We start from the raw sequence: 25891 nt of genomic DNA, 5'->3' as shown, positions 1-25891 counted from the left end.
ACCTTAGCTAAAATCACACTGTTGATATAATAGTGATGACAATGGCATTAAAGGGAATGTCTTGTGTAGAATTTCTGTGTAGCCCGTTGCTACATGTTGACCAGTTCCTACGCACAGCCGGGGGCCTTGTGTTCCCAGACACTTTATATTTAGACATGGATTGGCGTAAACAGCATTTTCTCTCCTACAATTCTGTTTTGTGCGTTCACTGGGATCCTATAATTGAATGGAATCTAAATTGACCAGACAAGACCCCAACAATGTTGGTGGCAAAGTGGCAGCAAAGTGGAGTGGTCTCTTGGGTTCAGTCAGGGGACAGTCAGGAAGGGCGGGAGGGGGGCATGGGCTGACGAGCATGAGGCCAGACCAGGCGGGGTGAGTGTGTAAGAGTGGGCATAGTATCCGGACTGGGGCTGGGCATGGTGGCCTGGCTGGCTGGGCAGAGTAAGCAGACTGGAAGGGGGTAAACACTGCCCTGTCTGGCCTGGCAAAAGCGGCGGTGCCAACGCAAAGCACCCAGCTGTGTTCAAGCCCCGAGGCGAGGGTCTGTCAAGATGCAACAATGGGCTTTCCATCCTCTAATTATAGTCCTGGCTGAATAAACACAGAGGAAACTAGAGTGGTCTAGAGGTTAGGATGGCTGGCTGGAGCCCAAAAGGTCAAGGTTCCTGCTATCCTCACTACAGCATCCCTTAGCAAAACAGTAAACCCAGAATTTATCCCAGGTCATTATCACAGTGCTTTGGCTGGTTCCAATGAGCGGAAGGTGTGGGTTTCTGGTTCCCGAGTGTCCTCGTGGCTCCTTTGGCTAAGGCACATGCCATGTAGCCATCCACTCCCATCTCTCCAATCTTTATGAATGTCCAATAAAAACGATAATCTCATCAACAACAACTAAACAAAACTGACAACCTGCTTCTCAATCTCAGCTTTCCTTGCTTAGTATCCCATCAGAGGTATGTGCTGGTGTTGTAGCTAGACACTAGTGATCAGGCTCATGGACCATATTGGTATGATTACTTAAATGAGTACTCCACCAATTTAGCTGTGCACTCCTATAACATTGTCAGACTTAACACGGACAGTTATAAAAACCATCCAACCAATCAAAATCGATGCAGCAGAACCAAAGATATTGTCTTTTTTATTCCACGCATTCTTCTTCTTCCTGGTGCCTACATTACCCGCAATGTGCTTGCAACAAACTTTGATGTGTAAAATTAGTGGAGTTCCCTTTTAAATGTTCACTACCTACTATTAAAAATAACATGGGCGCCTAGGTAGCTCACCTGGTAGAGCCCATTTACAGCGGCTCACGCAGCAGCCGCGGGTTCGGTTCCGGTAAAAAAAAATAGCATAGCTCTTATAGTACAGACTGAACCCATGTCACTCTTACTGTCCTACAGTATCCATTTCCATGACAAATATAGTAGTGGTAAATGGTAAACAACAAGTTATAATTTCCTTGGTTTCCCTCTGGAAACTTCACCTTAAAACACTGACCTTAATGAAGACCATTTACTAGTAAGTGAAGCCACCTGTGACAATGATGTATTCTTAACTACAATCAAAGAGGCGTTTGAGTGCTGAACATTAGGTCAGTTTTCAGGTCTCAGCATAAGTATGCATCAGCTAGGCAGCAGCATTAGCAGGTCTATACGGTACAAGCGCTCCTTAAATTATGAATGGCTGCTCTCTTTCTGTCACCGGGCATGCACAGGATAAATGAGACTATAGCCACCCCCCACCCCCCCCCCAATCCTCCGGGGGATGTTGGTACATTCCATTAAGAGGAACACTTAATTAAAGCATGATAAAATACCACTCCGAGACTCCAGAGGGGTCTGGGAGCACTGGAGGAGGGAGGGAGGATGGGGACAGAGGGGTGGTGAGAGACAAGGGAGGGATTCAGCTCACCCTCATTCTCCCAGCGATGGGAAGTAAGAAACAACACAAAACTAAATCATCCTTCTGTGAATTGTCTCTGTAACTACAAAAGATCAAAGATACATCCTTAAGATTGTTTAATGAAGTACTAGAGAAAGATTTTACTTTAACTTCAGTGTAGCAAAAGGTTAGCAAACTGTCTATATACACAAATCACCACGCTGTCTGCATGTTTCTGCTCGTCGCTCATGGAGCCAAAACATCTCATGCCCAAACATTTAATACACCTGATAGCATTGTTGTGTATGCTGAACTGCACCCTTAAGATTTGTGTTTACAGCCAAATAGTAATCCAATTATTCAGAGTATTCATGGGAAAACTGGCTGGAGCTGTAAAAAATAAACATTTTAAAAAATGGACCCTATATTTGTAGACTAAAATGGCAAATCATAGCATTCTTACCACAAATATTGTCTCAACTTAAGCAATTCTTCATAGTCCTAACTGCAGTAGGTTTATAACGAAGCTGAGATGGTTTTTAATTTCAATGCATGACCCGACTCACCGACAGGGGCACCTGGATGAGAATACTTATTTGTTCGAATGCAAAGTAGAGGGTGACAAATTTTTGGGACTCCTGCAGGAGTCCCACGGTACGGGGGAGTCAATTTCACTGTTGGTAACGTGATAGGGACGGAATAAAGCGTAAAAATCAACGGGAGTAGGCGGGAGCGGGACGGAGCCGGAGATTAAATTTAAAAAAATTACGCTGCAATGCGGTGAGTGCGCCCAAAGATTGCGAGGCATTTCATTTTAGAAAAGAGAACCACTTACAACTCACAATACATTTGATGATTGGCTACTGCTAGCCGCACACAGCGAATCTTCTGACCTACCCTAAATCGATAAATGTGTGTTTTGAGTGTGAGAACGAAGATCTCCGTTAGGAATTACGTAATGAAATCGCCTAGGCCTGCAGGTAATGCATGTATAGTGTAGCCTAAATTTCCGAGGTAACCTCAGTGATTTGACCGTGATTGACCAAACATGCTACAGGGGGGCAACAGAGTCTGTTAACTTTAGACAACATAGGGAACAAAACGGGAGCGGGGCAGGATTCGGGAGTCTTTCTCTCTGGATTTTTTTTTTTTCACGTAGTCATGTGATCGGGATATGACGGGAGTATTTTCTTTGGCTCGGGATGGGATCGACAATTGATTGCATAGCATAGTGTGGTGCATGTTTTTCTCTGACCCTTGTAAAATGTTTTTCCATCTGTACTGTGTAGTTTTGCAAATATTACTTCCTGAACATCAGTAGCAAATAAAACCAGTTCTTTACCTTTCCCAGCACGGTGAGACAACTGGGGTCCAGCTCAGGTTGCTCCAGCTTCACCACTCCAACCCAGCCATACTCATATAGGTCCTCCTCATCATTATTATTACATAGTCCCAAAGGATGCATCTGGAAAGAAGACAAAAGTGATAGATAAGTATTTATATCTAAAAAAGTACTAAGTTACATCGCTGATGCAACAAAAACTGGCTAATGGTTTTAAAAAGACATTGGAACAGCATTTTGGGTCTCAAGTTCTTAACGCAGAGCAACAAAAACAATCAATGTGCAGTGTTTCAAGAGAACATGAAAAGCTGCCCCACACGATGCATCAACTTAGAGGGTCCTGGCATCCGCAGCTTATAGATTTGCTCCCCCTCCCTTTGAGGGAGTGCAACAATTTATAATCCACTTGTCACCTATTTTCCATAATGAAACATAAGAGCTTAAGAGCATTAGAAGTATTTGCTGTGTGCGGCAAAATCATGCAGGATCTAAACATACTGTACAGCGTTCCAGACATCTCAAAGAATAGCAGCAGATAAGCAAAACTGGGATTTATGTACTTTCATGGATCTGCCGATGTGGCAGATTTTCAAAAGGTCCATTAAGTCTACTTCTACTCTTACTGCTGCAAATGATTAACTTTGCTGCCATTTCTATTGTGTTTGGGCATACATGAACAATGACTGGATGTATTTTATGTTGTCTTATTAAATTGCTGACGTTTCCCCACCAACGCACACACAGTCTGATTAGTGTCTGTCTGTCTGTCTGTCTGTCTGTCTGTCTTGCTTTGTCCTCTCATTACACTTAAGGCCGCTAAATTGGCCCAGTTCTCTTTGCCAAAAAGCTCTACAGAGCAAGTGCCGAGAGAAGATTAAAGCTAAAGGATGGCAGCCATCACAAACACAGTGACTCACTCACTGGGCCTAAAAAAGAAAAAGGTGGCAGCTTCCTTAATTGCAAACCAACAGACGTATCTATCTCAAAGCCCTTCCGCTGGGTTACTTGAGTTGTCTTGACGGTCTTGGTAAGATTGTAAAGAAGGTGGTTGAGAGAAGCTAAGTTGACACAGAATGAGAATTTAAAAAACAGCCAAATCTGTATTTCCCATTTTGACATCAAGAGACTGCTAGAGACTGTTATCTAATCATCAATCTTGCGTATGTGCTAGTATGCAGTCTCATGAGGCGTCCGTATCATGAGGGAAGTAAACAGATAACGCTGACAATCACTGCAGGACATCACTTGAACTGAACAGTGCAATAAAAAGGCATGAAACATACAAACACAAACCAAAAACAAAATGAAAACAACAAGTAGAGAACTACAGCTGTCGGCCATTCACTAAGATGAAATAATGATCTGATCCACTAAGGTTGGATTAAAACTGTAACCATGTGGAGTCCCAAAATCCTGGATCCATTCCCACCCCACCCTGGCAACAGTGCAAAGCTCCTGTATTAGCATTAGAACTGGGCCAAACTGACCTGCAGGCCACTTATCCTATTAACCCAATGACCACTGCACCCCAATTTGCCAGCACTGTGGCGTCGAGCCTTGGGCCACTGCTGATGACCCGAGATACCCTTCTCCCTCTGCTGACCCCTGACCTTTGAACCCCACTTCATCACATTGGGAGCAGGTTAGTCGTGCAACAGGCCAATTGAAGAGAGATTCAGAAGGCGCCTTGTCACTTCAGTGCCACAAGGCAGAGGGGTCAAGCCCCTGACCTGAAGGGTTTTTGGGGAGGACTTAGCTATGAGTAAGGGGGTGAAATGCAAATCAGGTGGACTATGGAAGAGTCATAGAGAAGGAATGTGGACAACGTGTGCCGTTACTGAGCTCCACAGTGTAGCATTTTTCTGCCTTATGGATGAAATCTTTAATAGTAAAGAGACTGGCACTTCCCACATACACTGTCTTTTAGATTCTGAATTGCACTTTTGAAGAAAAGAGTGCTAACTTGAATCCTCATACAGGGACCATGACAAATGTGAAAGATTCAATTTTCAATCACAGACACAAAATGGATCATTCTCTGATCCTTCCAACTGAGTAAGGAAACAAAAAAGGGGTCAACATGAAGCAAGGCAAAACACTTTTTTCACAAACCCACAGGATGCAGTCATCTTGTCCGCCTGCATTTCACAGATCCACCTCGCATTTTCTCAAAGCTGCTTTTTCTATTGTAAACATAGGTGAGCAGGAAGCCGCTGTGCTCTGGATGACTGTTTGGAAGATCGAGATTAGCCTCAGGCCGGCAGGAGCAGCGACGCAGTACAGGTATCCATTACATACACATTTGGTATTAAATTATCAACCTTCGGAGGACAACAAATTGAAGAAAAAAAAGACAAAGATAAAAGAGCATTACCTAGTCAGGTTGCCATTCAACCTGCGTATCCTGACCTGCACCTCCCACAAACCGTAACAATTCTCTGACGCATACTGCACATCCCAGTTAACTGAGGTAACATTTTAAATTTCATGTGAGATACCCTATGAGCATGCTGTTGGGGAGGAAGCAGTGAGTCATAGTAGGAGGGGATCTAAAGAGGGGACCAATCTGTCTCTGTGTCTCAGTCAATCCAAAAGGAGAACCAGGAAGTGCAGCGCTGCTTGCTTTGTGATTATGACCCCTCTCTCCTGCTTGTCTAACAGCCTTGATGGCAGCAGGGAACCCCCCCTGCGCCCCTGGGTCCTGAACACTGGGCCATTGTGCGGGGGCTCTTGCACTCAGAATGGGACAGTGTTGTTGTTGTGGACCATGTTGTTATTTTAGAGGCTGGGCATTGCACCATTATCTCCACCACAAGGATTTTTCTTTTTTGTCAGATGTTGACGTAGGCGTTGATGGATGTGGGGATAGGGAGCAGGGGGAAAAGGAGCTTGGTTTGGATGAGAGACGGTGATCTGGTGAAGTGGGTCACAGCTACTGGCCGTGTACACAAAAGAGTATCGAGCACACATGCAAACGTGCCTTCACACACACGCACACGTACACACACACACACACACACACACACACACACACACACGCACACAATGACAGAGAATGTCCTCTCTTGTGTTCCAACTGCTAGCTTTCCCTGCTAGGCCCCAAATCACACAAGCTCAGCCCACTGGAAACACCCCATTGCTCCACTTTGCTTGGCTCCTCTGTACCCTGGGTTCTGGGTGAAGGGCATCTGGCGCCCCTGAAGTGCCACAAGGGGGCGGCTCTTGTTCTGCCCTGCCTGTCCTGCCCCTGGGGGAGGCAGCCTTTCACATGAATATCCAGTTACAGAGGCCACACTCTCAATGAAATCCTGGCGGGGATTTGAACTCCACCTGTCACTCAAGCTGGCCACACCCCCTGCCAACCCCCACCCCTTTCTTCAAAACCACCTGTAGACAAAGTTTTTACTCACATGGGATGCTTGTTTAATATGATGCCATCTTCTCAGTACTATATATTTGTTTGCATGTCAGGTTTACATGGCACTTTGATTCATTTTTTGTTAACATATTTTTATACACTTTCATATGAATACTAAAGGTGACTGTAAAGCACATTGTAACTTTTTAAAAACTTGACTTGGCAGAAAAAAAAACAATAAAATTAAGTTTTGGTTTAGCTTAGAGAAAAACCATAAAATCACAAAACCTTTTAACTCACTGCCAGTCCTTTATGGTCGTCTCCTTCACAAACAAGTGACCTGATAACAGTTGGTAATGGGATCAAAACAGGGCCCTACTTCTAAAAACTCCCACCACCCCCGCTTCCCTCCCCCTGTTCTCAAAGGAAATCAAAATGCAAGTCACACCATCCAACGCCATTCTTCTCTGTCTGTCTGTGACACAATTCACTGAGCCTTTGATCATACAACCACTTCGTCTGCCCCCCTCTCCCCATGCCGCACACCCCTTTCCTCCCTTTCCCTCTGAATTATTGGTGGCCCTGGTTACAGACCACCATTACCCCCTCATCCCTCCGAAACACTCACCCTCCCCGGCCCTCACCATGTTATATAGCCCTTGCATGAAAGAGCTTGTCTTTTTATTTTGCATAGCTGTGTATATGTGTGCGCGCTACAAATCCTATCCTCACTTGCACTTCCACATGAAAAGTAGTAACGGTCGACATAAAAAAGTAATTTTCAGCAAGTTTGAGTCTGCGTTTTACTTAACTCTCGGAAAATTCTTCAGAATACCTTTGACAAAGCAAAAAAAATTCAAAAGGATTATGCTCCTCTCTTGCTTTTAACACCACCAGGCAGGAAAGCCAAAATTATGCTCATAGGGTATAAGATCTTGCTGAAATATGGTGCTTAATGTGCTGTGCATTCCAACAAGGCATCCTTGCTACAACACACCAGGAGCTCAAAACATCAAAAGGCGAGTAGGCAGATTGGAGAGCAGAATGATCCCTGAGCTAAACCGATCTATGCAGATATAGACCCTTGCATGAATGTCCTTGAAACATCAACTTAAAAAAAAATCCCAAGCACCAATATTTTAACCCATAACTTAGTTCTAACACGTCTTCCGATGGCATTTAGGTCACATGGAGGGATGAGTTTCTATCGTAACAATCAAAGCTGCCTTGTTGTCTGAAGCGTGTGCCAGCCAGAGACAATTTTTTACAAGAAGTTCTTTGTGGAGCTGGCTAAATGATTAACCGGACAGCTCTGTTGTTCATAGTTTCCTTTTATGAATTTTGGAAGAAGAGCTGGCACCCATTTCACATGCACACAAAATCTAGAAGAAGAAAAACCTGGGCACGGCGCCAGCCCTCGCACCCACCTGCTTCCCCAGTGCTGTGCGTGTGTTTACGTCTCTCACTGTTTGAGCACAGGCGTGTATGGAGGTTAGTGTGTAGCCTGAAACACATCATGGGTGACCGAGGGGTAACTCAGTGGCATCTCTCACTACTGACCGTCCGCTCACCGTGAACTCATTCACCCCAGTGAAGAAGCGTCCCGCCCTCCTCCCCAGTCCTTTAATTCAGCCGACCCCTCCGACCTCCTCCATCGCCCCTCCCAGCCGCCGCATCCACCAACACTTTCCCCTCCCCAGCACTGAGCTCCCTCTCTATGGGGGGAGAATTGTCAACTTCCTGGAAAAGCACACCAGTCCTGCCAACAGAGGTGGTGGGCGGTTGTGTTAAGGGCTCTGGGGATGGGGATGGCTGGGTGGGTGGGTGGGTATGTCTTATCACAAGCCACTGACCAAGTCTCCCCTGGGACCTGTGGTGTCTTTCAAAGGCTCCTAACACACTCACAACACTCAAGAGCTGTTTTTGGAGAAGAAAGAGGGGCTTTTTCAGGCCAGGACAGGACATATGAGAGGTATGCAACGGGATGTTCAGGACTAGACATTAAAAAGCACACAAACAAAAGACAGACACAGCACCACACACTAAAACAACATAGAGACTTATAATACATTGGCAGTCATTCACACCATCTGGCAGTATGAAAGGTTTTCATCAGTATGTCGGTATACTAACTAGCACTGACACATAGGCGGTTAACAGTGTTTGCAACGTCATCTGTTGCATTTCAATCAGCAATAGTGCACTAATAATAATAATAATAATAGTGAGATAATATGGCTAATAGATAGTAAAGTCAAAGTAAAGTAATAATCTGACATATTCATATAGGTGAAGGAACGGCAGCTGAAATTACACAGTAGTGACTAAACGTGTAGTTAAATCATTAGATAGTTAATTGTTGCACTTGTATCGGCTGCAACTAATGATTATTTTAATTTATAATTAATCTATCTATCACTTAGTCAGTAAAATTAGTTTTTTTTTATGGTAATTAGTAAAATAATCTTTGAGCTATTCAATTTATAAAGCATTGAGCATAAGATTAGGGCTGGGCGATTAATCGAAAATGTATCGACATCGAAATTCTGAAGCTGTTACCGACGTATTTTTCCCATGACGATAATTTCGATAATTTCTTCCTGTTGATAGGCCTACTTTCTCCTTAAAAAATATTCTACCGCGTGTGCAGTCACGTGACTTCGCCCGGACCAGACAGCTGCATGGAAAGCACAATGGAGGATAACTCAAACACAGACAGGTAGATGTACTAACACTAGCGTAGTTTACGCTGCGTCCGTTTATGCAAGTTTGGTAATAGCACATGCTATGCTTCCTCATTTTGCGTAGTATTTATCAAACCTGACACCCATCAGATCCAGGGTACAAGCGGCCGAAATGGGTTTCCTCAGGAGGGTAGCTGGCGTCTCCCTTAGAGATAGGGTGAGAAGCCCCGCGACCCGACCCCGGATAAGCGGATGAAGATGGATGAAGATGGATGACACCCATCAGGCAATCAGGGCATACTCCGCTCTCTAGCGTAATTAGCGTGCCTCTAAAAGAGCAAAGAATGGATCCATGATGTATCTATCATGGATCTTCCTACAGGAAAAAGAAAACGCAGTCTTAAATTTAGTGACGATGAAACTGACCTATTAGTGCATGAATTAACAACAAACCTGAACATATCACAGGGCAGAACATCCACACCCTCGGAAAAAGATTCGATTTGGATTGCCATAACAAATAAAATCAACTTGTTATCATCTACACGGTGAGAAGTGGAGGAGGTAAAAAAAAAAAAAACGGTGGCAAGATGTAAAGCGCAGAACAAAAGACTATCTACTATTGGAGAGGTGGTGCAGCAAACACTCGTTGCCGAACAGGTGGAAGGTGTGGACGGCATAGATACTGCTGAGATCTCTGTAGAGAATGAAGGTATGGGTGGTCTGTTATGATACTGTCGTGTTGGCTTAATGTATGTATACATACGGTATGTTTATATCATTTATATGGCAACCCAACCGATGGGGTTAAGTCATTAAAGGGAGTTTTATATAGTTAAATAATTGCAAAAGTGTTTATCAAAAATGGAACAGACATGGAGGCAGTTATTTTTATTTAGTTTTTAGTCTGCTGCCATTGAATAAGGTACCTTTTTTTTTTTTTTTACACACAGGAAAACGCGCTTCCTGGTTTAGACCTGCTTTTAAGAGGCGGAGAATTTCCCCCGCAGAATAGAGGCGCTCTTACTGGCAGTCTTTGTAAATACCGTGGAATATATAATTAGGCGCACTTTACGCATATCCTCCCACCTTTTTGGGTGGAACGCTTTTCCACTTTCCCCATGACCCTCCCACAAACGCATATTGAAAGCGCAACTTGTCTCTTCTCGCTCATGTGGCAGGCAATCTGCGATTTTACCCAAGTGCGCCCTGTTTGTAAATAGCCCGCATCAGTTAAGTCAGTCTTTGTGAACAATTAACGCCTGGAAAAAGGCGCAAACAGCTTGATAAATCTAGCCCAGAGTCCGAGTCAACTGAGCAACGTGTGCCCAAAAAAACGCAGTGACCGTCATCTGGAAACATTTTGGCTTCAGAAAAGATGATTTGGAACAACGTGATTAATTATCGTTCATTTATCGTTATCGCGGTAAAGTGTGCAATTAAACGTGATTTTGATTTTAGGTCATATCGCGCAGCTCTACATAAAATACACACTTTTGTCAAGTGGGAACCAGCAAAAGTTGGTGACATTTGTTTTGGTTATTTATTGAAACGATTGATCTATTATCAAATGGTCGATTCATTTTCTGTGGATCAATTGAGTTGTTTCAGTCATTTCCGAACAACATTTGCTAGTGGTGGCTGTGTGAAGTGAAGCCCAAAATAATCACTTCAGCACATATCATTAGCACCAAAGATTTCACTTAAACAATAAAAACACAAGACAAATAAGCCTAAATTATTATCTTTAATCTAATATCTTTAATTTAATAATATATATAATCTTAAATAACTGCAAAAGCATTTTACACAAACCAGCAGTACATAACATGGATGCTCCATTATGTAACATCCAGCAAACAAGAAGCTTTTGGCCAAAACACACAAACTGCAAAATGTCAACACCATGTTAGCACCAGCTTCTCCACCAGCCACCCAGACAACAAACTGTGGTGCGGTCAGGACACAGTCAACTTCACCCCCCATCCCTCTTGTGCCCTGCAGGGCAGACATGGGAGCATGCTTTAACCAATTACGAACCTGCTGGCACTTAAACCCGCAACCCTCTTCTGCACTCTTGGTAATAAGGACACATTCTCAGCCAGCACACGCTCATCAGACCTCCAGTAAACATATGGAGGGTGAAACAGATGAGGTGATGGGCGCTTATATGAGTCGCAGTTCTTGCGGGCGAAGTGGCATCCTTATTTAAAGTATGTGAGAAAAGTACTTTCACACAGACAAAGCGATAATCTCATTAACAAGAACGGCAATTTGCTCCAAATAACAGCATGGCTGCACACAGAAACTGATCCGACTTACAGTGATACAAAAATAAGAAATTGAACACACAAACAACTAGGGTTGCACGATATTGGCAAAATGTGATATTGCAATATTGATTATGAATATTGCGATAGATATTAATTTTGATTTTTTAAACATATGTAAAATTACTAAAGTTACGGGAAAACGCATCAAAATAGATTCATAACAAATTAAACAGGTTTTCTTACAACACAAGGTTTCTTTCAACTGACTGTCATATTGGACTGGTCCAACATGAATAAATAAATAAATAAGGACCATGTCTACAGAACAGGACATGTTTTACTGGTTGTACAGTATAAAATATATAAATAAAGAGAACAGGACACAACTTTTCTTTCTCTTCTCTGATTCGTTCCATTTTGTTGTCTCTATTTCTTCACTTACACTGTCACTCTGTTGAAATATGCACACACACGTCACATGGTAGGCTCCATAGGGTTTGTCACGTAGTGGACCCGTGCGTTGTGCACTAACATGTGTAAGTGGCACGGTAACTGGCCAATGAAACATTATTATAGCGTTTCAAGCGAGCTCTAAATCAAACACAACTAAGCCACACAGCCAACGGACAGGACGCAGCGCTCCACAAAATATTGCATACTTATTGCGACACTTTCGATATAGTGCGATAACGATATTGAGTCGATATATCTTGCACCCCTCGATATAATATTACGCAACGTGATATTGCGATAACGATATTGAGTCGATATATCTTGCACCCCTACAAACAACCTCCATGAGGTGCAATTCTCATTCATAACTACATGCCTCCTATTATGATAAAAGTACATGTTTCACCAGAAGAATGTGGCAGATCACAGTTGATCGACAGTCAGAAGTCAAAGTTCAAATTTTCCCGAAGTCTTGTTGCCATCTGTTCATGTGGAATGCCTCTTCTAGCTTTCATCCCTCCAACTCTCTTCCATTTCATTATCACACCTTCCCCACTGGCCTACAGACAAACAGTCTGAACTCTGAGGAGCTCAGACATAATGTTAGAAGGACAGAGGAAGGAAAGTCTGACACTGAGTCTTAATCCAAAAGATGACCCTAAAATACCCTCAATGAAGCAGGCGAGGAGGGAAAGTTTCTATCTACAGCAAGTCATTTCAGTTCATGTGCTGTGAGGTTAAGCCCCTGGTGCAGATTGGGATGTGTGTGTTTACCAGACACTCAGAGGATTTACAGTGAGTATCCCTGGTTGCAGACAGGTCAGGGTTAAACTTGAACTTACATCCCAAAAATTTGATTTGTGCATCCTGTTGCTTCACTGTTACCTCATACTCCAGTCAATTGTATTTCATAACTGGACAGATAAAAGCCGAAATGTTTTGTCACTACGAGTACATCAATTATCATGCCAAAATAAGATACTATATGTGTAATAATCCACCTAACTTGCAAAATTTAACTTTGTATTAGCACTGCTTTCTAAGTTCTATCGATTTCCTGCACTGACAAACTGCCAATCAAGTTATTGGGTGGTTTGTTTGCCAGCCTATAAATAACTTTTGTGAGGTTGACTTATTTACTTACATAACACGATATGTCAAGCAGTCTCTAAACATAACTGTTTTGTGAGCTTTCAATAGAATGCACAGGGGTGCAACAAGCTAAGAAAGGAGCCAGCATTTTGAATTGCAGCCTTCTATGTATAGCTTGCACAAATACACTTACAACTTTAAATGTACGCATTAACACACAACATACACACAGCGACTCACATCTCCCCTCTCACTCTCCCAGTCACTCTTTGCCCCTCTTTCCCAGCACTAGAAATAACTTCAAAGAGGGCTGGTAGCCTTGAGGAGAGAGGGAGCGGGATCCAGTTACAGCGGAGCAGCTGGGAGGGCCCTACAGGTGGGGCCGACACTCCACCTCCTGTAACATTATCGCCGTAAAGGGATCCCTCTGCTTCTCCTCTCAAATAATGAAGACTTCCTCCCTTTTGTCTTCTCCACTGGGACTAAAAGGAACAATTAGTGTAGGAGCCACATACTGTATGTTGTTTATGGTCTCATTTATATTATTTATTGATTATTATATTGTGCACTTATTTTGTAGGTGGTGGGCGTGTTCATCGCAGCTTGAGTGGAAGTGATAACATTATATGTGTTTGCTTCACCTGTGCACCTGGGTTTTTTGGGCTTTGACAGAGAGGGGGTGAGCCTGGGAGCGAACACTTTCTGTTGACCGTCGCACTAATGCACTTATTTCGACTCACAAAGTAACTTTACATTCGGTAACTGCAGTACTAGTTGTATTTTACGTGTGGAGGAATAAATCATTGCAATTCAATCTTGAGCGCGCCACAGTGTGTTTATGCATCTCTCAGTGTTTAGTCCCTCGCGGCAGCACTTTGTTGGACTGCTAACAGCCGCAACAATTAGCCGAGCTAGCCCGGCGTCCATCTTTTGTTTTGGCAGTCTAAACAAATGTAAAGGAGGAGTGTGATAAAGAATTGTCAATGCTAGAACGTGAATTACAATTTTGTGATGTAAACAATCTAACTTCATTCTAGACTTCTAGCAAGTGAACTAATCAAGTGTGTCAAGTGATTGATGACAGAAGCTTTTATTCTTAACATGGGTAAGAGAACTTTTCCTTAAGTCAAGGGTCCTAAGAAAGCCAGCTTTGTGATGCAAACCCTAAGTGCAGTCATCATCTGTCTCTTTGCCCCCCCCCACCCACTACTCGATGTCCTCTCCTTAACCTTCCCTGAAAATCACCTCCACGCCATCTTCATAGCAACGGGCAAAGCAAACAAGTGTCATGGTTTCAGTGTGAGCAGAGGACGCCGGCAGAGGACACCCAATATCATGTAAATGTCTGGATATGTAGCACAAGGCTCTGGGGTTGACAGCTTTAACACTGAGCAGGACGCCGAGTATGTGACTCTATTAACTCTCTGCGAGTGCATCCCGAAACCGTCAATGGCGTGTGTGTGTGTACGCACACTCTAAAGTCTCCCTGGTGTCACTTTCAGCTCTTCAGTCTTTAAAACCCAGAGTGAAACGAACAAAGGACAGGCCGACAAAGTTCAGGGGTCAACATTGGGCTGGATGCCACCATTTTGGAAATGGAGTGGAAACAACTCCCCCCCCTTCCCTGAAGAGATCACAGCATATATGTGCAAGATAAAGTATACCTATTTCTCACTAGATTTAATTTAGAAAAAGACAACTCAACTTCACTTCCTACAAAACACAATGTAAAAAAATAAAACGACAAAAAACGGACAAGGCAAACTATTAGTCGTCTGTAAAATGTCAAGACAAGTTCCCAGAGCCCGAGGTTACGTCTTCAAAATGCTTGTTTTATCTCACCCACAAAAAAAGATAATGATTTTTCAAGTAGATAAAACTGAGAAAAGCAGCAAATCGCCATATTTGAGAAGCTGAAACTGGCAAATGTTTTGCATTTGTGCTTGAGAAATGACCTAAAACGATTAATCAATTTCAAAATTGCTGTTTCTTTGTCTGTCGATTGACTAATCGATTAATTGACTCATTTCAGCACAACACAATTTAGCAAACAACAATTTTCTGCCATCTTTCACACCACCACATTCACCGTTTGTGCAGCTAGATTACGTCCACCGCCAGCACTGCCCCAAATATCAGTGGCATCCCTCTGCGTCGGTCCGCTCCTCTTCAAACCCTCACCATAAAACAAAAGTCACTACTTAATGAGCTATGATTAATGCTGCAGCAGGGCGGATGGTGAGCCAGTGAAAGAAAGGGGGGGTGTTGCACATACCTGGCGCAGTCAGCTCGCTCTGTATGTGTGCGTGTGTTAGAGGGCTGAGGGGTTGAGGTTGCTAAAAGTGGACCGAGGGGAGGATTGCAGTCATCAACACCTACGCTCTGAGTGGCCTTTGATGTTGCGCGGCGTCTTTGATGGATCCCCGGCCATGGAGGAATGCTGTTCAGCCGCCCTCCCCGTCCAAAAAGCCCCCGGAGTTGTGGAATGCGGCGCAAGCTGCTGCTGCTGCTCGGCCCGGTGGAATGGGATTAGAGCATAGGCCAATATTGCCCTTTCTCCCCTCCCTCGTCTCGCTCCCGCCCTGCCCTCTGGAGTGGACAACATGGCGGTAACCTTGTCCAGACCCCAGAGTTTGGGGAGATGGGAAGAAAAGGAGGATATATATTCCCAGGTGGTTTTCCTTCGTCTCTCACCTCTTCTTCAATCTGTCTCGACCGTTAAGGTTCAAACTGCTGCAGGTTTTCAGCTGGACCCTACAGCAGCTTCATTCACTGATGTGCAGTTCCTCATCCACAAAACACTTAATGCGTCTTAACAACAAGCTGAAGAAGCTTTCTTTACGAAGCACTTCGGGGCTGCACATATTCATTATTTTCATCATCCATCAATCAGCAGATCATTTAATTGACTTAGTCTAGTCTATAATGTCAGATCATTTTGGAAAATGTCCATCCCTTTTTCTTAAGCCCACTCTGACGTCTTCAACTGTCTTGACCAAAACCCAAAGATTTTCGGTTTATAGTCACACAACACAAAAAAACAGCTTATTTTCACAAGTGAGACGCTTGAACTATAGATTTTTTGGCAATTTGTGTTTGAAAAAATAACAAACCATCAATCAATTAACACTTCAATCAACATTATCACTTGTTTCAGCTCTAAAGAATTTAATATACCACTTAAGGGGGATTAATGCTTCTGCGGAGGCTCTACGCAGACCTTACGCCGTAGCCTACGTAAGTGGCCTGAAGTTTATACTTGTGCGCTGGTGTCGTTCTAGAGTATCTCCTTAAGAGAATAGCAGGGAGTTTGTGGTACAGCGAGTGAGAGAGTGACTATGTGAGATTAGCTTCAGAGCGAGAACCGACTCTGGAGGCGTAGCGGGAGAAACAGAGGGTCTCCCCTGTGCTTTCTGACCACGGTCGGAAAGCTGTAGCAGGAAAATTTAACTCTCTCCTTGATTTCATGTTGCTTATGGAGAAGGAGAACCAGGAAATGAGTAGGAGGAAATACGCTACCAAGCCACGGCCGAGCAGACCAATCACAGTTGTTGCGTTCTGCATCTTGGCGACGTGTAGTTTCATTTTTTTGAGAGGTGCACGCCAGGCTACGGCGTAGGGTACGTAGCTACACTAGACTTAATGCAGAAGCCTAAATCAGACTTTACGCTAGACAAAAGTCTTTACATGTGTAAAACAAAACATCGATAAGTACTTTGCTCAGCATCATACATTTGGATAAAGATGATCATATCATCACAATAGGATTTCTCAAGTCAGTGGATGATAATACTGAACAATGGTCCAGCTCTTCCTTCAACTCAGTGACCTTTCACCTGAAACAAAACAGGATCTCCATGTGGCCAGTCTCCATGTGAAATTTTAGTATTTGGGATTTACTGTAAATGGGAGCGGCGGCAGAGGTGGCCTGTGGAGATCAAACATGTCCAAGGAAGCAGCTGACCCGCACTCAAAACGCTGCACCACCTAAACCTTGACGCTTTGAGATATTAGATGAAGGGATGGCACACACTTCAGATGACCAGAGTCACTTGCCAAATATGCACAGCGGCCCTGGCATATCAAAGTGGAAGAGCCGCAGTATGAAATCAGAAGGAGAGTGGACTCTCCTGCTGTGGACTCTCACACAGATATGTGTGTATGTGACAGTTACAGCGGGAGATGAGTGCTGAAATCCCGCCACTCCTCAGAGGAGACAGACAGGGCTTTCTGCAAAGGTCAGATTCATATTGTCCTCACCCGCACTTAACTTCCACACAACAACTGCACAAACAAGCCATTTTGACCATGCGTGCCGGTGTCAGTCAGGGCACTGCTAGGCCAGGCTAGGCTAACCAGAACGGTGGCTTACGCTGCACACAATCTGTTTGCTAGGGATTGCAGGAATGTGAACAGGACTTACAATATATGCACACATTCACACATTTAAATGATGGAGCGCTCAGACGGTGGATTTCGTACAGTACAAGCAACTCCCATCCTCTCTCCTTAACTCCGCTGGCCACAGGGTTTAGGGAGGGAGAGAAGCGAGGTGGAGAGGCAGCCAGCATTAGCGCTGGTTTCAGATTTCAGCCGCCTCTGACTTGTTTTCTTTAGGAAACACTTACTGGGGCTCCAAATACACCAGAGGAAGTGCTCACCTACATCACTTCCGGCTCCGATGGATAAGGTCACGCTGCACTCCGGGGAAAGAGATGAAGAGTGGGGGTACCATTAAGCCACATGTGGAATGTGTTTAGTAACAGCAGCAATTAACCTCGTGAGTTTTTTTCATATGTACCGACCTTTAAAGAAAACATAGAAGTATAAGTGGCGAAGGGGGGTGGGTTTGAGAGATTGATTTTCCTTCTGAAAACTGTCGCACGTAGAATCAGCCTCTGACACTTGGCTCGCTTGTGTCTGTTTTTTTTTTTTTTGGGGGTGGGTGGTTTCGCTCTGCCTCTCTCCCTTTCTTTCGCTTCCCCTCTTGGTTCTGTGAATGGCTGCATGATCACCTTTCATGACAAGCTGGAGGGGGGAAACAGGAGTAAAGCTTGATCCAGGAGCTCAAGGCCCTCCGAGGAGCTAATGGTATTCCATAGGCAATGAGAATGTGAATAAGCAAAGCTACGGCCCTTTCCAGGAATAATGTAATGTAAAAATGTGGATTGTGATGGAGCAAATGGTGGTTAGATGGAGAGAGGGGAATCATCATTCGGCTGCCTACTTATATTACTGAAGGGAAGATCTTGGTTGGCAAGAAGAGGAGCACCGGAAGCTATTTGGATGCTCTCCAAACTGCTTTTGTCTTTGTTGTAGCTTTAAGGATAAGAAGCATGCAAGGTTTTCATACCAACACAGTGCATATATACAGAATGTGCTCGCAAAGGCCCATTACAGCCCAACTAGTACATCGGCATGGATCTTTGTACTTTGTAGTATACTTGATGGCCAAGAAGAAATTACAGAGAAGCCCAAGCTATAGTTTGAGGTAACTTGTCAACCAGTGTCATAGTTTGTCCACCAAAGAGCACTGACATTTTTCAGCTTTAAAATCTCTCACTCAGTACATATCATGGTTAAAATTCTTCATGAACTAAATTGAAGGCATCCTTATCAAAAAGGTTTCTTTACGTTATGTGTTCACCTCAAAAACTGAGTATAAGCATCACAAATATACACTATCAGATTTCTTTTTTAAGTAATCAATATTAGCATTGGTCTTTATCAGTCAGGCTTTACTTTAGATATATGCTACCTCTAAAAACAATTAGTCGATTAATGGATCAATTGAAAATGTAATTGACAGCTATGCTGATAAACAATTAAAGTCATTTACTAAATAAAAAAGGCCAAACATTTTTTTGTTAGTTATCGTTGTTATTTGAATTTTGGACAGTTAGTTGGACAATGCAATCACTTCAACGACATCCCATCCAATCATTTTTAATCAATCAATCAATCAATCAATCAATCAATCAATCAGTCTTTAACAAAAACTAACTACTACTCATTTCAATGAGATAGTGCTCATGTCAGTAATTACATTTTTAATTTATAGCACCTTTATATTCATTCATTTTTATTTATTTTTTATTCTGGGAGGTCTGAGAAACATGCTATGCTAAAGGCATCAGGATGGACCAGTGGGCAGGTTTATTCCACTTCTGAACTTGAAAGCAGCAACCATCTCTGCATGTGTTTTCGGAGCCTCTCCCTGAACTTATTCTGACGAGCGATCAGGTTAGACAAGTCTCTCTATTCAGAGCTGCACGGTAATACCGATATCCCCAAAGAGAGAGAGTAGGTGGAGAAGGGGGGGGGGAAATCCTATCTGAGAGATTAACTCGCAGCACCCAACCGAGCTAGTGCTGGGTTCACTGGCTCACTCAGTCCTATCTTACCCACTAGCCTCTTGTTCTAAAGCAAAGCATGTCTTTGATACTCAACTAGAAGGAATCTGGAGGCGTTACAGGTTTCTTTTGTGCTTTACGCTGCACAGAGAGTCTGTGTGTGTGTGCCAAGGCTGGGATTTCTTTTCTTTACCCCCCCCCCGTCCCTCCCTCCCTTCCTTCTTTCTTTTTCTCCCTTGTCCCTTTGCCTTCATCTCCTGCTCCCTTTTCCCCCCGCCCCAAACACTAAATCAGTGAATCATAAACCTTTCCCTTTTTTTTGGGTTACCATCACAAACTGTTATCTTAAAGCTTAAACTCTTCCTGGAAAAGTTTCTTGGGGATCAAAGTGGCCATATTTGGGTGGTGACCATAGGTGGTGACCACTTCAGAGGAGTTTAAAGGGTGGATAAGGGGTGGGATTTTGGACGGAGGAGGGGAGAGGGGTAGTTGGGGGTGTGTGGGTGAGGTTTGACTCCCCTTGGAGATTTTCTTAAACCCATTACATCAGCTTTTTTCTGCTTCATGGGCTCCAAGTCCGGGTCTTTTGTGAGGGTAGAAAATGACCTAAATTGACATTCAGAATGGTTGTGGTTGGTTAATTGTGGCCAGGCATATTTGGCATAAATAAAACAAGATTCCAGAGGCCTTTTTCTTTTAGCCTTTTGCGAAATCGGCTTCTTTGTAAGCATGGCCACCAATGAATGTAAAGTGGTCATGCCCAAACTGCGTCCGCTTTCTCAAATATGCTCAAACCTTGCAGATCAAACGGATCAGAATGATTCTGAGTAGTGATGAGAAAAGTGAGTAATTTCTCAACACCCACGCTGTGATTCAGCTTTTGAAGAAACTTCTACAATTCTCACGAACTGTGCAGTGCTGGGAATTGTGCTTTCCGAGTGGCCAAAATATTGGACTGCCTAAGCTTTGATCACCACAAAGAGGCTGTCAAAGTGGCATATCCGCATGCTGTTTCTCCCTTTCACTTAAGTGCACGATTTTCTACATATATCATCGCAGAAGTTGTCTTTTTTTAACAGAACGGAGCGCAAAATCAATAGAAAAGTGTGAAAAAAGAAATGATGCAGCAGTCCTGCTAAGCTCTACCCACACATTCTAATTGAAAGGCTTCAAAATGGTTGGCCTAAAAAAACATCAAAGAAAAAGGAGAAATTCAAAAGAGGCCGTTTGCTGGTGGTGGGCAAACTGATCAGCAGCACATAGACTGTCAAAAAGCTAGTGGGAATGTCAAAAGCACCACTGAGCTCTCTCTCTTTCTCCCCTAATGTGATCAAACAGGGGTTCGTTCCCTGGAGGAGGTCAAAGAAAGAGAGAGAGAAAGTGAATGGAAGCTTTGGTGCACCATAGGAAGCCGGCCACCAGCAGCACAACCAAGCAGTGAGCACAAAACAACATGCTGTCTCTCAAGCTTTCTTCCAGTCCCATGGCGAAAAAGAAGAAGAGTGGGCCGAGGAGGAAAGAGTGGCTAGGCAAACAGTGAGGGGTAAGGGCTCAAAGGGGCCTGGTTGCCCGGGTGAGGAGGACCCGCTGCTCCAAAAATGTCCACATCAAGCGTCCGGCTACAGGCCAGGCCCCACAGAGGTGCGCTCCCAGTGCGCTTTGAGGTCAGTGGCATGGACAAAGGGGAATGAAACGGCCTACCCTGGCAGAGCAGCTGGGCTCAGGGTATAGAAGTTTAGGACTTGAGCAGAGGTGTGTGTACAAGTGTGAGTGTGTATGTGTGTATTTAGGGGAGGTAAATGAGAGAAAGCAAGCACATGATGAAGTGCGCTTTCACATCATTTAACACATCCAAAACTTCTGTTCCCTGAGTTGCAAAATGGGAGGTGTCGTCATTTCTCCAAGTTGTACATTCTCATTTCAAAGTTTTCTTTTAATGACATCCTTAATCTTCCACAACACAGAAACACAAGGGCCACCTAGGTACTTTAACTGATACTATAGGTTCATATTATGGGTTTTTGATAACTACAACCTTAGAAAACGGACAAATCAGCCCTCAGCCTCTGTTGCTATGGAGAGGAAGCCAGTCACAGATTCAGAGCTGTAGAAAAGGCAGAACATCTCATCTTTGCAGTTGGGAACAAAACATTTACACCAGAGTTGCTGTATTCATCCAAAGACCTACAATCCTAAAGAGAACTGATGTAAACTGTTGAATGTTTAAATCAGGTTCTTACAAACTGTAATCTTTAACTTCTGATCACCATTAAGAGCGTATGCAACAAAATTCTAATTCTAAGTTCAGTGACTGGATGTTCACCCAACTGCATTTTGGGAGTTGTAACAAGTTATTGTCTCTCTTTTTTTAACAAACATGCCTTCGCGTTTTTAATCGAAGAACTTTTCTAACACAGTTGCTCATCTTTTGTGATGATGATTTAATCAGGACATTTTATTTCCCATCAAGGCTTGGAAGCATTCCAACTGCAAGTCGTCTAACACCGACTTCTACTTCCAGACTTATACTTCCTTGGATATCCAGCTCTGTGCTTTTTGAGGCACTTTACCTAACAATCCAGCCACACCTCTTCTGGCTGCTTGAAACAAAAGACACACACACACACACACACACACACACACACACACACGGGGTGGGGCTGATACGGTGATCGGACAAACACTGTTCTTGGAACTCTGCCGGGCAAGGCTATTGTGCAGGCGTGCAGTAAAGAGACGGAGAGAAAGGTTGGGGTGGGGGTAGCATTGAGGTTGCTTCAATGGCTTGCTCCATCAGTGGAGATAAAAGGCAGAAAGGTGCTGGGCCAAAGTGCTGGAAAATGATTTGAAGTAAGGACTAGAGGTGGCAGGTGTTAGCAGGTAAGGCGGGGTCAAAGACTACCTGTGTGTGTGTGTGTGTGTGTGTGTGTGTGTGAGTGAGAGTGAGTGAGTGAGTGAGTGAGTGAGTGAGTGAGTGTGTGTGTGTGTGTGTGTGTGTGTGTGTGTGTGTGTGTGTGTGTCCTGTCCAAGTTTGTGTTCAGATAAAACTATCCCAGTTTAGATCCGGTTCAAAGTTCCTAAAATACCCATATTTGTTCAAATCAGAGTCTCATCAAACCTTTTGGAATTTGAATGTCAATGTTTCAGTAAGCTCTCAATCTACCGGTCAGTTTTTGTTCCTACCCTCACCTATGGTCATGAAGGCTGGGTCATGACCGAAAGAACAAGATCCAGGGTACAAGCGGCCGAAATGGGTTTCCTCAGGAGGGTAGCTGGCGTCTCCCTTAGAGATAGGGTGAGAAGCTCAGTTATCCGTGAGGAGCTCGGAGTAGAGCCGCTGCTCCTTTGCGTCGAAAGGAACCAGTTGAGGTGGTTCGGGCATCTGGTAAGGATGCCCCCTGGGCGCCTCCCTAGGGAGGTGTTCCAGGCACGTCCAGCTGGGAGGAGGCCTCGGGGGAGACCCAGGACTAGGTGGAGGGATTATATCTCTAACCTGGCCTGGGAACGCCTCGGGATCCCCCAGTCGGAGCTGGTTAATGTGGCTCGGGAAAGGGAAGTTTGGGGTCCCCTGCTGGAGCTGCTACCCCCGCGACCCGACCCCGGATAAGCGGATGAAGATGGATGGATGTTTCAGTTATAGTCCATTAACATAAACTGATTTATGTTGCTTCATGTTGAAAGATGTATAGATTTGAGGGGATTCGGGTATAAGCAGATTCGATACTCGATCTAGATTTGATAAAATGCTATTGAACCCAAAAGGCTGGGGTTGGTGGGTGGGGGAATTGGATCAAATCTAGCAGAAGGGCTTTAAATAGGGGTGTGACGAGATGAGATGTGACATGAGGTGGGTTGACGAGAACGCGACGAGATGAGATTTTAACACTATTTTAAAGAAAATTTCAATTAAGAAATATGACTGGAAAAAATAGCCTTTGCTCAGAGAACCAAGGTTACAACGTAACCAAGCGTTTCATTGCAGCAGTAAACAAGGAAGTAGGCTGCTCTTGTATTGATTTATGTTAATTTTAAGACGAGGTGAGAACATTTCTCTTTGTTAAATATCATTAAAAGTAAATTTAGGTTTTGCTTTCTGCTTCCGACTCATTTAAAAAAAGAGAGAAACAGAGTGATCTGCGCGAGTCAGCACCACACTGAACTGCACGCTGCAGTCTGTGTGTGAGTGAGTGAGTGAGTGAGTGAGTGAGTGAGAGAGAGAGAGAGAGAGAGACTGTACCCTCTAACGTTCTAGCGCTGGGTTTTACAGGCAGCTTTTTACAATTGCAACTTTGCTACTGCAAAAGTGAACTCAGAGTCAACTTTGGGGCAGGGGATCTAGACTATGCTAATTTAGAGGTCCAAGCAAGACTCATCTTCAAAGCCAGATGTATTATAAGACCAACCATGTCAGACTGGCTGCTGCTCTGCACCTGTAACCGATATCGCGAGACAATTTTTTACCTTGACGAGAAGTCTCGTCACACCTCTAGCTTTAAATGGTCAGAACTACTTTCTATCGAAGAAATAGTCCCCTATTCAAGCAGTTAACGGCTTGATATGTGATTACCCAGAGAAATAGGGACATTGTTTCTTAAAAGACAGATTCATGTGGAGTTTTGTAGTTTGGGTGAACAGACCCTTTTAACTGTGAACTCCTCTATATCTGGGGAAAAAAAGGAACATATTGCCCAGAGTTATCTTGCATGTGTGTGTATTCTTTTACTAGTCACCTCAGGGCCACATAGAGTGAAGGTCTGGGTGTGGATCCATGTCACCCAGCCATTCAATCCCCCTCATCTCCAACCCTGTCAAGCCACACCACCGCCTGAGGACAGGGTCTGTGGATTTCATACATTCCACTGTGGGAGGGGATATGCTTAAAGGCCCTGACATGCCAAGCCGACGGAAGGAAACGGTGGCGACCACCAAACATTCCTTTATCCTACTCTGGTTACAGAAAATTAGCCGTGCAAAATTGTCACTCATCTGGCGATAGCAATGTGCTTTCCTACGATGTGACAAGACTGTGTGAATAAAACACAAGTTGTTACATTTTACCAATTTAGAGGCTGGCCGGCTGGCTAGTATGCTAGCTTGCTTGCTAGGGGGCTAATTGGTTAGCGGTGCAGACTGTACAGAGAGAGGAAGAACTATTACGGTCTTTATATTAAATTTCACGGTATAGGATATATGTTTATTAATGTTTATTTTGTAATACAGGTAGATATGTAGCTCTTTTAAAAGTCATGTTATTGTTTAAATAAATACACCTACACAAGTAGTTATGTATCTTGTTGTACAAACATAATGTGCAAAAATAGTTTAGAAGGAAGGATTGATCAAATATGAAGAGCCTTCTGTGTGCACTCTCAGTCGTTTGTTTGCTTTCCTCACTACCGTTTACAAGCTTGGCTGTTCAGCCGACGGCCAACCGCGGCCGACACCGATTGGCCAAAAAAGTCCGAAGAAGGTTGGCGCATGGCGACGGTGCGGAACACACCGCACAAACTAGGGCAACGGTCGCTTTAGTGTGTCAGGGCCTTAAGATTTCCCCACTTAAGTTCTTTTGATTTTCAGGATTTCATAAGAAGTCGCCTCTGAGAAAATTGTATTTAAAAAACATGTAAAATGCAACCACCATGAAAACAAGTTATTTAGAACAGTAGTAAAATATTACCACAACATCAGTGACAATTACAGGCAGTGAAAGGGGCATAAACTAGACTGTCATGCCTTCGTCACTCCCCCCTCGCAAAGCCTGCGCCTCCCCAAAAATGCATGTTTGTGACCTGGGCAACAGAACATTTCCCTTTCTGCCGCAGTAGCAAAATAAATAGTCTACATGAGGGCGAGGGGAGAGAAAAGTAAACTTTAATTGGTGTGGAAATAATTCCGTTACCATGTAGCTCCCTATAAAGGGTGATTTGTTCTTTTGATCGCCCCAGAGAGTGTTTATGAAGTCACTGTGGGCTCAGCCTGGGCCCAAGGGAAAGGCCAGCGACCAGAATTCCTCCGAACATTTGTTTAGCAGCAGGCCGAGTGCAGAGCGGTGCACAAACGCTGTATTGTTCCTCCCGTTCTCGCTGGTCGCACTGCCAGAGGTAGGAGCTGACGGGGCCGGAGAGAGAAGGGGAAGGAGAGTTGTGGGGATGAGGGTTGGGAACAAGCAGACCCTGGGGATAAAGAGTTAAACATCAAACCTGCTATAGACACAAGCACTTCCTGCCATCAGCGTTACCGGGGACGCATTGAAAAGGTAATGGCCAACTTCTAAAGATCAGGTCATTTCACAGTTGAGAGGGCTGTTCTATCGCTGAGTGGTCAGAGCTTTTTCCCTCTCCCCTCCTCTTCAGCACATTGTGGCTTATACATTATACAATCAAAGCCAACAAGGTCCTCCCACATCCATGTCTTTGATAGGGGATATTTGGAAGAGATTTATCTGCCCA

The 25891-nt window shown here is 44.0% G+C and overlaps 1 protein-coding gene across 2 annotated transcripts in view; it reads right to left on the bottom strand.

Annotated features, from left to right (window-relative positions):
* Positions 1–25891, bottom strand: part of znrf3 (zinc and ring finger 3) — a 72803-nt gene that overhangs the window by 29290 nt on the left and 17622 nt on the right. For both annotated transcript variants that reach the window (XM_078251352.1, XM_078251353.1), the window contains exon 2: positions 3230–3352. In XM_078251352.1, the coding sequence (XP_078107478.1) occupies positions 3230–3352 (123 nt within the window). The remainder of the gene's footprint in view (positions 1–3229; positions 3353–25891) is intronic.

This window comes from Sander vitreus, chromosome 5, assembly GCF_031162955.1.
Source record: "Sander vitreus isolate 19-12246 chromosome 5, sanVit1, whole genome shotgun sequence".
Taxonomy (NCBI): domain Eukaryota; kingdom Metazoa; phylum Chordata; class Actinopteri; order Perciformes; family Percidae; genus Sander; species Sander vitreus.
The sequence above is the reverse complement of the archived record's forward strand: the minus strand, read 5'-3'. Positions and strand labels throughout refer to the sequence as shown.